Source organism: Drosophila serrata, unplaced genomic scaffold (genome assembly GCF_035046125.1).
Source record: "Drosophila serrata isolate PLE 108 unplaced genomic scaffold, ASM3504612v1 contig_291, whole genome shotgun sequence".
NCBI classification, from domain to species: domain Eukaryota; kingdom Metazoa; phylum Arthropoda; class Insecta; order Diptera; family Drosophilidae; genus Drosophila; species Drosophila serrata.
Window position 1 is genome coordinate 264,124 of NW_028257189.1, and position 14,245 is coordinate 278,368.

Genomic DNA, 14,245 nt, shown 5'->3' on the forward strand with positions numbered 1-14,245 from the left:
CCCTACGAGCAAGCCCGTGGATTGGGCCAAGTATGCTGCGACGATCCAGCCCTTTTCCACTATAGTGCACTTCAGCGGATGGTTACAGGGCTACGCAAACGTTTTGTGTACCGTTTTGGATGTAGAGGGAAAGGAGCCGAAGCGTCGAGTTCTACATGCTAATATCGACGCCATGAAATGCGATCGACAGGATGATCGGCACGGATGTTGTCCAATCTGACAACACGCAGTTACGAACTACAAGGAATTTATTGGAACTCCGCCACCGGGCAGGTGGAGCATGATGAGGAGGCGTAAGCTCTGCTTCTCATGCTTACGAAGTGGGCACACGACGAGATTCTGCAATGTGCATAGGGAGTGCCAGATTAATGACTGTCGCAAGTTGCATCACCGTCTGCTGCATGACGCGGACGATGAGAAAAGGCCGCAGCAATGAGGTGGGTACAGTCGCCACAACGAAGGGAACCAGCAGTCAGCGGTTTCCAGACACAGCCCGGGCAGAAGGTCATTACCACGAGACGGTCACAGGAACCACGAGGAGAACCAGCGGCCCGCCGTAAACAGCCTGGAGAGAAGGGCACCACAGGAAGCGGATTCGCCTGTGCAGAGGAATCTAAGCTGCGTTGACGCCGAGGGAGGCCGCCTTCTGTTCCGTATACTGCCAGTAACGCTGTACGGAGCCGGACGGACGGTGAATACGTACGAGCTCTTTGATGAAGGATCCTCCGTTACGATGATCGACGACGAACTACGGAGGGATCTGGGAATACAAGGAGAGCGCCGACAGCTAAATATCCAATGGTTTGGAGGAAGGGCATCCAGAGAGACCACGAACGTAGTGAGTCTGAAAATAAGTGGAGTTGGAAAGTCCACTCGCCATGTACTGAGAAACGTGTATGCCATTTCGAGCCTACCGATGCAGACGTTAAGTCGGCAGGATGTCAAGGGTGTGCATAAGGATGCGCGCCTGCCGATGAAGCCTTATTGCTCCTTCATTTCAGAGAAGGAGCAGTCGGAGTCTGCGGTGATATCAAGGAGATGTTCCACCAAGTGCTGATCCGACCCGAAGATAGATGTTCCCAAAGATTCCTTTGTATACGTGATGAACGTAATGACCTTTGGCGCAGCCTGTTCGCCGAGCGCTGCACATTACGTGAAGACTGTGAATGCCCTGCGATTTCGTGATTCGGATCCGAGAGCAGTCAAGGCCATCGTCGACTACCACTACGTCGACGACTACGTGGATAGTTTCGCTACAGAGCGCGAAGCTATTAGCGTATCTACCCGTGTGAAGGAGATACACGCGAAAGCTGGATTCGAGCTATGCAAGTTCTCATCCAGCTCACCCACCGTGTAGACGGCGTTGGGACCACCTGGACGAGTCAAGAGCGTTGGATGGGGCGAGGCTGAGCAGAAGATTCTTGGAATGCGTTGGCAGGTAGCCACGAATGACTTCAGGCTCAAAGTGGAGTATCACCGAGTGCCAATCAGCGTTCTAAGAGGGGATCGAGTTCCTACGAAAAGGGAATACTTGAGCCTAGTGATGTCAACGATCGACCCACTGGGATTCCTGTGCTGCCTGATGATTACAGCGAAGCTGTTGCTGAGAGAGATTTGGAGGCAGAAGATCCAGTGGGATGAACCACTACCGGAGGAGATTGGCAAGGCCTTTGCGATTTGGCGTAAAGAGATGGATGCCGTAGGATAGTTCCGTTGTCTTCGCCATTATTTTGGGCACGGAGCAGTTAGAGCCATAGAGCTGCACGTGTTCGTGGATGCAAGTCAATCTGCATTCGCGGCGGTGGCCTACTGGAGGGTCACATATGAGGACGATAATGTGCTGGTGAGCTTCGTATGCGCAAAGACGAAGTGTGCCCCTATGAGAACGATGTCGATCCCACGGTTGGAGCTGCAAGCAGCAGTTCTTGGAACCAGACTAATGAACACTGTCAAGGAGGAGCACAGTGTGGTCATCAACGACGTGGTCTTATGGTCAGACTCGAAGACGGTGCTGAGATGGATTGGCAGCACACACCGCCGGTACAAGCAGTTTGTCGGGAATCGAGTGTCTGAGATTTTGGATTCGTCGAAGGTTTCCCATTGGCGATGGGTACCTACAGCCGAAAATGCGGTGGATGATGCGACTCGGTCGCAAAGAGAAGTGGACCTTAGTCAGGAATCCCGATGGATACGTGGACCTGCCTTTTTAAGGCAGCCAGCAAACATCTGGCCGGCGCCTGAAGAGGAGATTAAGCGTGTTCCAGATGCCCCTGATGAAGAGGAGATGCCCAGTGAGTTTGCCTTGGCTGCGGCGAATGGTTTTGATATCTCATTCCAGAGGTTTTCGAGCTTCAGTCGCTTGGTTAGAACCACAGCGTGGGTCTTGAGGCTTACGCGCCGGTGCCGTAAACAGAGAAGCGTGCTCGAGGAATACGGCCTTACAGCAGCAGAATGTCCGGTTGCAGAGAACCTGTTAATCAGGCAGGCTCAATTGGATTCTTTTCCCGACGAGATGAGGTCGATGGGATGCGGAAAGGGTGTCGCCATGACGAGCGACATTCGAGGGCTGATGCCCTACGTGGATGACCACGGAGTTCTACGAGCTTATGGCAGAATTGATGCCGCATTATGCGTTCCGTACAGTGCGAGGAGGCCCGTAATACTGTCGCACAGGTACAATCTTACGGAGATGATCGTCAATCACTTCCACGTCAAAATGAAGCATCAATACGTGGATGCGACGATTGCGGAGATCCGGACGAGATTCTGGGTCGCGAAGATGAGGCGAGTTATGAATAAAGTGATCTCGTCGTGCAACGATTGCAAGTTGCAGCGAGCCCGGCCGGTGCCGCCGATAATGGGACCCCATCCAGAAGATCGACTGGAAGCGGGAGGTTGGCCATTCAAATACACAGGATTGGACTACTTTGGGCCACTGTTGGTGACTGTTTCCCGTCACAAGGAGAAGCGTTGGGTTGCCTTGTTGACGTGCTTGACGACAAGGGCGATCCACCTGGATTGGCACATGACATGTTGACGGATTCCTGAATCATCGCAAATAGGAATTTCGTCTGCCGTAGAGGAGCAGTACACAGACTGCGCAGTGATAACGGCAAGAACTTCGTGGGAGCAGAAAGGGAGGCCAGGCGCTTTGGAGACGTATTCGAGATGGAGAAAATTCAGGATGAGCTGTCAAGCAGGAGCATTGAATGGATCTTCAACTGCCCAGCGAACCCGTCTGAGGGAGGAATATGGGAGCGAATGGTGCAATGCGTCAAAAGAGTACTGCGTCATACCCTAAAGGAAGTCGCACCGAGGGAACATGTTTTGGAGAGTTTCCTGATCGAGGCGGAGAATGTCGTAAATTCGTGTCCGCTTACCCATTTGCCGGTGGAAGCGGACCAGGAAGCACCGTTGACGCCGAATGACCTATTCAAGCGAGTAGCCAATCTGCCGGATACCCCTGGCCTGGGTGCGGAGTTGCCCAAGGAATGCTCTACACGAAAGCCCTGGAGGATTGCTCGCCTACTGAGAGACCGTTTCTGGAAGAGGTGGGTCCTGGAGTACCTACCTACGCTGGTGCGGCGCGAGAAGTGGTGCAGGAGGACGGAGCCCATCCGTCAGGGCGACATGGTCCTCATCTGTGATCCTGCCTTGCCCCGACGAGAGTGGCGCAAGGGCATCATGAAGGAAGTCTACAGCGGAGCTGATGGAGTCGCCAGACGCGCTACATTGCGCACAAACAACAACGGCCTATCTCGGACAATGATGCGACCCGTCTCTAAACTTGCGGTTTTGAATTGAGTGAAGCGGTTTTTCACGGGTTCGGGGATGTCGACGATCGAATATTGTAATCGATAGGCGTAGATAGTATATTAAGAATAACGTAAAAAATACTGATGGATTTTGAGCCCAAGAGTGAACGGGCATATTTTTATCGCTAAGTTAGCCGTGAAAATTGAGCGTCTTATTGTCGTGCGAAAATTAGGAGGACACACTGCGGTAAGCGCGTGTGAGAGTTTATTGAAGTGTAAAATTAAGGTTAAGTTCATTTTTCCGCAGAATAAAACGTACGAACTTCACATCTAATTGTCGGCCTCGGGCCAGGAGGCTTCCCTATTATTTGGCGGGAACCAGAGATGTGGAGTCGTTAAAGGCAAATCCAAGTGAAGAACGACAATATATGTACATTTCCCGCAAAAATATATTTACAACACTAAATATATACACACATGCATAGACTCAAATGTAATGTAATATTCCTGACTTGCAAAGCACGGTGATACAGTGCCAACAGTGCCACCAGCGACTTTAAGGAAATTTAATCCAAAATAAACAATTTAATTTTGTCTAATAATCTTATATTATCGGCCAATACTTATCGTTACACTCATTAGCTTATAGCTAGGCTAGCTGGGCTAGGATAGTTTTGGCGGGTTTTTACAAAATTTTTAGGAATTGTTGTTGTCGTTGTGTTCCTTAGACAAAATCAAAGGTTTCCAAACAATTTTAAAATTATCTTTGGACGTTGATGCACTAAGGTCAGTACATACAAGTGGCCCGTATGACACCAGGCACGTGCCTGTTTGGGTTAGGTGTTAGTAGGCGCGATGGAAAATATAGGACAGAATACGAGGAAAATTGACTACCGGCGTGCTGCCAGATTGTTGGCTTGCATGCTTACTAAGTGTGTTAGTATTAAAGATTTTAATTTGGGAAGGGAATCTACGTTAGAGATTAGTGTGTACAAATCATTATAATTTGCACATAACACTCTAAAAGGTTCATGCAGTTCAAAGGAGGTCCTACAGTGGCGCAACACTAATGGGATATAGGATCTAGTGGTTCTACATGGTACATGGAAATTAAGCTGACTCAACAAGTCAGCACTTTCCACATCACCATGGATAAGGTTAAAAATAAAGGTTATCCCTAGCATCGTTCTACGATTGGCTAAGGACGGCAAGTTTATTAATAGGAGTCTACTAGAGTAGGAAGGTAATCTTTGGTTTGCATCCCAATTTAAACCGCGTAGAGCGAAAAGTAAAAAGTTCTTTTGAACCGACTCAATGCGTTTACTATGGACGCCGTACTGAGGGCTCCAAACGCAGCATCCATATTCTAGGATAGGACGAACTAAGGAAGTATATAAGGATTTAGTAACATAGGGGTCATTGAATTCCTTCGACCACCGTTTAATAAATCCAAGCACACCCCTGGCTCTATTCACCATAGACGAAATATGATCAATAAAGTCAAGTTTTGGGTCCAAGCGGACGCCCAAATCGTCAACTGTATTAATTCTTTCCAAAGAGCAGCCGTTCAGCGTGTCAGTAGCAAGCTTAGGAGCGACACGAGAGAATGTCATTAGCTTGCATTTCGAGCCATTTAAGTTTAATAAGTTTACACAGCACCAAGTTTGAAAATTATTAAGATCTGTTTGTAAATCCGACTGGCAGGCAACGTCATTGTATTGCACGCAAAGCTTGACGTCATCCGCGTACATAAGTACTCTGGAGTTAGTCAAGACTTTGGGCAGGTCATTTATGAACAATGTAAACAATAAGGGTCCCAAATGGCTTCCTTGCGGGACACCAGATGTAACCCTTAGAATATTGGATAAATTATTCTTAAAGAGGACCTTTTGCGTCCTGCCATTAAAATAACTTGAGATCCAATTAAGAAGATCACTTGGAAAACCCATTGAATCGAGTTTTCTAACGAGGATAGAATGATTAACAGAGTCAAATGCTTTACTGAAATCAGTATAGATTACATCTGTCTGACAATTATTATGGAAGCCCTTTATAATATAGGAAGAGAGCTCCAAAAGATTTGTTGTTGTTGATCTTCGCTTAATAAAACCATGTTGACATGGAGAAATAACCGATCTACAAAGGTGCTGTAAATGAGGGGTGATAATATTTTCAAATAATTTTGGGATGGCCGACAACTTAGAGATTCATCTATAATTGCTGGCATCCAATTTGCTACCTTTTTTGTGGAGAGGAATAATAAACGATTCCTTCCAAATAATGGGAAAGTGGGAGGTTTCTAAGGACAAGGTAAACAATTTCAGAAGGGGATCTGAGCACACAGCCAGGAATTCCGTCGAGACCTGGCGAATAAACTGGCTTGACACGATGAAGATCTAAAAGGAGAGAGCTTTCGTTTAGGCTAGGACAGAAATTTAAGTTCGATTTGGATATGTCGTAGGAATAAGTCTGGTATATATACGAAGAGCTAGAATAGGTTGTTTGAAAAAACTGCGAAAATAGATCGGCTATTGCCTGATCATTATTTGCGGTAGTATTTTCAAATGAAAGCGAGGAAGGATTTGTTTTAGGTTTACGTTTCGTGTTAACGAAATTATAAAACTGTTTTGGGTCCTGTGAGAACTGGGCCCTACAACGAGTTAAATAGTTTTTATAACACTGCGCGTTCAGCACGGTAAAGTTTGACCGAGCTGATAAATAAAATGAAAGGGCAGATTGAGAACCGGTGATTTTAAATTTAGCATACAGTCTAGATTTTTTATTTTTAAGTCGGCTCAACTCTTTAGTAAACCACGGCGGTTTATTCGAGCTTGGCGGATAATATAACGGAACACATTCAGTAAAAAATGAATTCATGGCACTGTAAAAAATATCAACGGCAACTGCCATGTCAGTGCACATGTATAGATCGGACCAATTGAACTCGTTTATAAAATTATTTAGCCGTTCAAAGTCCGTTTTGCGAAAACATAGGACTTTATTGGCTGGACGGTCAGAAATATTCTGTACGTCACACCCAATATCAAGAGTCACATCGAAAGTTGGATGATAGGGATCTTCGGGCTGCGTCAGAGGCGCCACCCTTGCTAAACTGACTCTCGCAGGATCAGAGACGAAGCAAAGATCAAGCAAGCGCTGTATGGAATTTCGCACATGGTTGACTTGAGACAGCGAAATGTCAAACAAGCCAGCGATAAAGTCATGTTGTGTAGGTGTACTGAGAGTATTGGTGGAATTATTCGAGCACCAAATAGCACCAGGGATATTAAAATCTCCAAGAACTACCAACTGGTCTCTATTCAAAAGTCTACTGGAAACCATCTGAATAGCGGAAAGGTGATTCCAATAAATAGGAAGTTCCGACAGTGGAGGTATGTAGGAACAGGTAATAAAAATTGAGCTACCTTTGATAGATAGCTTCACACAGAGGATTTCAACATCGTTGCATTCCTCGAAGGTTAATAATTCTGACGTGAGTGAGGAGTCCACCGCTATAAGAACTCCACCCCCGCATCCGATAGGGCGATCTAGCCGATATACTGTGAACGCAGCTGGAAAAACTTCGGAGCTCAGAATCTCCGGCTTTAACCAGGTTTCTGTGAGCACAATAACCTGAGATGCAAACGAAAGGCTATCAGAATACAAGTTAGGAAGCTTACTACGTAAGCCTCTTGCATTCTGATAGGAAATACCTAAGGAGTAGGTTAGTTTTTTGGGTCGGGGTTGGAAGACGTAGAAGGTGCAGTGGTAATTTCAGGCCTGGGAAGAGTTATTCCTACAGGCCGCTTTTTCTTTTTCTTCGCCTCGAATTCCTTAACAACTATGTACTCTGGCCAGAAGTTGGGAGAGCAAATAGTGTTAAAGAGCTCTTTAGGGACACTTATTTTGAAAGATGAAATGTCCCTTGCGTAAGAAAATTTGAACTTTTCCACCTTTATCTTAATTTTTTCGGCTCTGGTTTTGCCTTGTATAAAGGCGAGAACATCTTCCGATGTTTGGTCAGGGGAGAGCCGCGAGACAAAAATATGTCTCGTTGGTGGAACAGCTATAAGGGCTTTTGGCAAGGCAGATTGGTTATCTGCCGTGCCATTGTCGGCCGGTATTCCGGGCCTAACACCCTGGGCAGATATATTTATGTGAACGGGACTTTGAGGGGTCAATATTTGCGACCCCCCAGGGGATAAAACAGAAATCACCGGCGGTACGGGCACTCCCGCTGCACATTCGGATACCGAATCTTTCCTAGCGCTCGATCTCAGCACTCTTGGAATTAATGCTGAGGTCGAGGGCTGTGCCGTGGGAGGCTGTTGCTGAGAGCCTGTTGCGGGTAGTTGGGGTCCGTCTACATGCTGCCCACCAATAGCAGTTTTTTTGCGCCTAGGGGACTCATTTAATAGCGTAAGGCTATTAAATTGGGTGTCCAGCGCCAAGAACATATCAAGAGTTTTACGAAAACTCGTTAAAATGCCCTTAAAACCGCTTTTGGTTTGCCGCATGAAAGACGTCATTTCCCTTTCTACATCGCGACAGGCCTCACAACAGTAACGCAGGCCGATGTTTTTCCTTACATCGTCCACCGTCCGAGCTGCAACCCCAATACACTTGGCGTGCATGACGTTTTCGCACAGCCAGCAGCCGATTGTAAGGTCAGGTACAGCAATTGCCTTTTTGCAGGTTTTAACGGAACAGACAATATTTGAGGACATTAGAAAGACTTACCACTGTACTTTCAATTGAAAAAAATGAAGAAAGAAGCGAGAGCGAGAGCGAGAGCGAGAGAGCGGGAGAGCGTAATAGATTAGATAAGATAAGAAGTGCAGCGGCACAACTAAAGCGAGAGAGTTGGAGAGCGTGGGAGATAAATAGATGAAACGTTTAGCTGTTGCGACGGCGCAAACAAAAGCTAGACGAAGAAGGCACAGAAAGGAATTCAAAATATGCAAAAGCTAGCACTAGCAGCACAACTAAATTGGAGAATAAAACCAAATATATACACAAAATTAGGATAGCTGCATGCACACGCGAAGTAAACGGGAAGTTATTAACCCAAATTAGAAAATTTAAGTTAACCCCGGTGGTTAGATTGAAACTTTAACACAAAACGAGAGCGCAAGAAAAAAACACGTCCGTTCACTTGGAAAGATGATGGATATGATGATATATTGTCATATATTTATTATCTACTTTGTAGCTATACTACGATTCCGATTGATTTTTTAAATTTTAAGTATAATTAAATCTAGATAAATAAGTTTCGAACTTATAAACCAGTTTGAAAATACAAAATCATATAAAATCATTATGGCACCATCCGTTTTAAATAAATTTATTTTGACCTTTCACCGTCTGAATCAGTTCGAATCCAAATTCTGTATCCATTCTATCTCAGTATACGTACAAAATGCATCTTGACCAAGTCCGAGCGCTATGGTCTAAGATCGAGAAAGAGTAAGAAGCGTGTTCAGAGGGAATTTCAGTTGATTTTGAATGTGCGGCAGAAATGCCTACGTAGCTACAACTTAGTTATTTCCTAACAGAGCGTCATAAAACTCTAGAGTCCATTGATTATATTCAACCTCCTACGATCAGCCTTCACGCCAAAAGGGCAGTTTTAGGTTTTAGTTTCATGTTGTTAGTTATATATCACATTTCTACCAATAAAGACCCTACGCATGTCGCGTAATACCCCGAAATAGTTCCCGTGTTTTTATTATCGAGTGCATCGACAATTAGAGCGGCCCGAAATAGTTCCGTGTTTTCATTATCATGTGCATCGACAATTAGAATCGCCCGCCTCCAATAAACAATTGTTATAAAGAAGCTAAGAGCAAAAACACTATACAAAAAATGAAGGAAAAGAAATCGGACCACATACTGTTTCTTATTAAATAAAAACACATAAAAAACATAAAAGGAAGCTTACTTTGTCAGTTTATATCCCCTTGCAGATAGAACTTCAATCACTAGGAATTAATGCAATATAAATTATATATATTTATATAAAAAAAATGAAGTAATGCCTGCTTTCAATTCACTCACCTATATGTACATTACATTTACAGTTTTACATTATTTAAGGATCGTTTGTATGGCAGCCTGTTTTTCATAAAAATAAAATTTGATAAAAATTTATTGAAAATTTAAAAAAGTTATGATATATGTACTTCTTTTTTAATTTTTTTATCATTCCTATGGTAGCTTTATGATATAGTCGTTTGCTCCGGCCCATTCCGACATATATACAAGTGAGAGTACATAGAAGACTGAAAAGTTTCGTTCAGATAGCTTTAAACTGAGAGACTGGTGTCCGTAGAAACAGACGGACAGAAAGACAGACGGACATGGCTAAGTTGACTTGACTGTTGATGCTGATCACTGATCTGCTGATCTGTAATGGCTAAAATTATAATACCCTGCAAGGGTATACAAATAATCTGCACAGAAAACAAACTACGGAGGGCGGCAAAAACTATAAGAAAAGAAAAAGGTTCGAGGTCCCGACAACATTCCTGCAGAGGACAAATTGCTGAGAACAGACCTCAAATCGTCGTAGACTGTTAAATACGCGCATTACTAGACATTTTTATCTAGATATGTCTATCGAACCTTTTACTCCGGGTGACAAAAATAGTCGCAGTCATCACAGCACGAAATACCGAGTACGCACAGCGAAAGTTGACATCAATTTTTTTCAGCACGAAATACCGAGTACGCTCAGCGAAAGTTGACATCAAAACAATGCGGATGCTTTTAATGGAAGTGACTCACACAATCATGCTGAACGGATGCGAGGTCTGGGTAGAAACTCTTGAGGCAGCCTGCAGATCAAAGTCTTTACTGAGCGTGTAAAACATAACTTCAGCATTAGTCATCGCAAGTGTGATACCAGTCGATCTATTAACTAGTTGACAAAAGAGAGAACGAGATGTGGCAGACAGACGATTAACTAACTAACTGCGAGACGAGCGTCAGTCTTGTGGAATTCTCTTATGTGGTTTGTAGCCATATAGAGATGATTTTTGGCTGTTTGTAGCATTGCCAGTATTATGTCGTCCGGACCCGAGCTTTTGTATTTCTCAAACGAATCTGCGTGAGGTTATGAATTCTTTCGTAGTTTCCCTGGAAAGTAAGTGTCAACTAGTATTTCTAGTGACTCCTCTATTGTAGCTGTACCATCTGCTCTTTTAATTAGGGTAGAGCTTGTCTGCCCTTTGGTGCTTTGCTTATTTTCTACGTGTCCTTAATGCCTTCCAGTGACTCACAGTAGCTCTTCCAGGAATCCTTCGTGGCTTCATATACTTAATTTGTGTATGCTTTTTGTGCTTCGTTGTATGGTTAATATTTCTTGGTTTCATAGCTTGTATTAAAGGACTTCGGCGCTCTTCACCTCATATCCCTCAGTTCCTTTGTCTTCCCCTAATTTCTTTCCAACTTTGGAAGCCTCCCGTGCTGTGTTGCCGTATTTGCCTTTTTATATATTGTAACTTTTTGACAAATAATATTATCAAAAATTATATTATTAATATTATATTATCAAATATTATCAAAATAATATTATCAATCATTCGTTTCCGAGCTCCCCCAAAGCGTGTGCCTCGCGTTCGCATCGCACCTGATCAGAACGGTCGTCTTCAGTTCAGTAAGTCCCTTCTCCCTGGCGTGGACTAAGGATAGCCCAAGTTTCGCTAATCATAGCCATACTGAACGTCTTTTCAGACGTGAGTTTCTGTTAAATGTATTGGTTTTTTTTAATATCCGAACTGAGATTTGAGAAGTTTGATAGACTTGATTGGTCTTAACATCCATTTTATTCTTAAAAAAAAAAAGCATGGCCAGTTCATGCAATAAAAATATTTATTAAACGGTCATTTTGTAATTGTAAGAAATAAAGGATATAACATTATTATAAATACAAGTAAATTTGTGTCAATGATACATTAATTCAATTGTCGCATTTTGTGTTATTCCAGACAACAATTTTCTAGTAAAGTTGCGCAGCTGTAAAGGATCCTCGGTATTAAAGTCATCCATTACAGATTGCATTTGCTCCTTGAGTCCATCGGCTATCGATGTTGTTATGCGGTCCTTAAACAAATTTGTGATTGGACTTAAAATAATGCCAGTCAGTTGTCTTATTAAACGATCTTGTTCCAATTGCACCTGGATGTTACTGTTAAAAAAAAAACAATTGTTAATAAGCTTGAAACAGTGAAGGTTGAATAGATAATTTAAAAAAATTAAGCAAAAAGATGGCCAATTTACTGTTGAATTTTCAAAAGAAAGCGTGGAAGTATGAGAAACTGTTTTTGGTCCCAAGAGAACTGGATAATGCAAATAATTTTTGTAATCTTTCGCGTTCAGTACGGTAAATTTTGACAGAGCTGCTAACTTAATTTTTAAAGATTAAAATCAGATATGATATTATTAAGGCGTTTCAAATCTGTACTGTTAAAACAGAGCAGTTTTTTGGCTGGTCGATCAGATATACACTGTAATGCAATCTCAAAGTCACATAGAAAGTAGGATAATATAGGGATCTTCGGGTTAAGTTGGCGGCGCCACCCTAGCTAAACTGATTTTCGCCGGATCAGGGACAAAGCAAATATCACTAGAGATATCGGATTGTTAAACCAGCCCGTAATAAAGTCATATTGAATTTTAGTAGGAAAAGAATTTGTGGAATTATTTGGGGACTAGTTAGCCCAGGGATATTAAAATCACCTAGAACTACTTAATAGCAACAATCCAAAAAACTATAAGAAATCAATTGGGTTGCGTAAAGATGGTTAAAATATATCCGATTTGAATGTCGGAACATTTAATAAAAGTCGAACTACCATAGGCAGATAGCAACATTGACAGAAATTCAACAACATTGCATTCCTCGAAACTTTATAATTCCGACGTAAGTCCGGAGGAATCATTAAGAGGACACCACCCTTTCGCTTAATAGGCGATCTATTCGGTGTACAGTACATACATCTGGGAAAACTTCGGAGCTAAGAATCTTCGTCTTAAAATAGGTTTCTGTGAAAACGGTAACCTGATAAATAAATGACAGATTGCATTTTCTGTAGTTTAATACGTAAACTGCTTGCATTCTGATAGGAAACACAAATTGAGTTTATGAGTATTTTAGAAAGTGAAAGATAGAAATAGTGGTGAAATTGTGATTGTGCCTTGGAAGATTTATTCCTCTTGTACCGCTTTTTCTTAAGTTTGGGATCCCCAACAACCCGTTTGCTCACCAAATGGAGGCTTTGCAGCAGTCTGGAGTCCCCTTCCACGAGCAGGGGATGGAGGTAAAAATCAGGAAGAGGAGGGTGGAGGTAGATACTAGTTTTTAAAAGCAAGAGATGAAAATTAGAAAATTCGAAGTCGATATCTCTTAATTCTTTCTTACAAGTTCACTACGGTAAAACACATGCTTACTTGTCGTAAGGGCGCTGCGAAGTTGTGGAGTAGTCCGGTCTCCCATGTTGGCAATGGTGGTGACCTTCCGTAGAATAGAGGAATTTTTCACTCGAATTTTGAAATTGTATGGGCTCACTTTATTTAAATTCTAGAGATAAACGCCTCCATGGCTTCTAACTTAGATATAATAATAATTTACATTTTCTTTAGCATTCTATAAAGGCTGTGCCGAGGGAGACTACTATTGAGTTTTCAAAATCTCGAGATCTTTTTAGAACACATTTTGTTTACCGGATATAACGACTTAGCAGTGAAGATTGGAACAAGGGAGTAGAGCTAAGATTTATAGTGCACCACTGACAGCTTAAACTAAATTGTGAAATAAGACACAATTAATACAAAGAATTTAATTACCGAAAACACACAAAATTAACTAGATCTTAAGAAATTTTCAATTTTGAAGAATTAAATTACTAAAATGGAAAAATTATGTATTTTAAAAGTATATATAATAAAAATATATATTTTGTTAAATTACGCCTCAATTATAAAAAAAATCACGATCTTATAAAAAAAGTATATTCAATATTGAATCCAAAAGGAATGGTACTGAAGGGTTTACATATACATATTTCCAATACAGTCCACTCCAATGATATATGTCGACGATCGAATATTGTAATCGATAGGCGTAGTTAGTATATTAAGAATAATAACGTAAAAAATACTGATGGATTGAGCCTAAGAGTGAACGGGCATATTTTTATCGCTAAGTTAACCGCGAAAATTGAGCGTCTTATTGTCGTGCGAAAATTAGGAGGACACACTGCGGTAAGCGCGTGTGAGAGTTTTTTGAAGTGTAAAATTAAGGTTAAGTTCATTTTTCCGCAGAATAAAACGTACAAATTTCACATCTAATTGTCGGCCTCGGGCCAGGAGGCTTCCCTATTGTTTGGCGGAAACCAGAGATTTCGAGTCGTTAAAGGCAAATCCAAGTGAAGCACGACAACTCCTTTTATTCGCAATCCGAAAGAGACTGCTAAAGCAACTTGGGA

At 42.5% G+C, this 14,245-nt stretch overlaps 1 protein-coding gene and 1 pseudogene across 2 annotated transcripts in view; one reads left to right on the top strand and one right to left on the bottom strand.

Moving 5' to 3' along the window:
* Positions 1 to 1,543: 1,543 nt before the first annotated feature.
* LOC147643138 (uncharacterized) lies at positions 1,544 to 3,804 on the top strand (annotated as a pseudogene).
* A 7,808-nt stretch (positions 3,805 to 11,612) lies between these two features.
* LOC110179908 (uncharacterized) overlaps positions 11,613 to 14,245 on the bottom strand; it is a 129,075-nt gene continuing 126,442 nt past the window's right edge. Inside the window, exons 1-3 of one of the 2 annotated variants that reach the window (XM_086836633.1) lie at positions 13,209 to 13,585; positions 13,025 to 13,112; positions 11,613 to 11,946 (exon numbers count right to left, since the gene is read on the bottom strand). In XM_086836633.1, coding sequence (XP_086692759.1) covers positions 11,703 to 11,946; positions 13,025 to 13,112; positions 13,209 to 13,254 — 378 coding nt within the window. In that variant the 5' untranslated portion in view covers positions 13,255 to 13,585 and the 3' untranslated portion in view covers positions 11,613 to 11,702. Of the gene's footprint in view, positions 11,947 to 13,024; positions 13,113 to 13,208; positions 13,586 to 14,245 lie in introns of those variants that run through there. The other variant, XM_086836630.1, reaches the window with a different exon arrangement.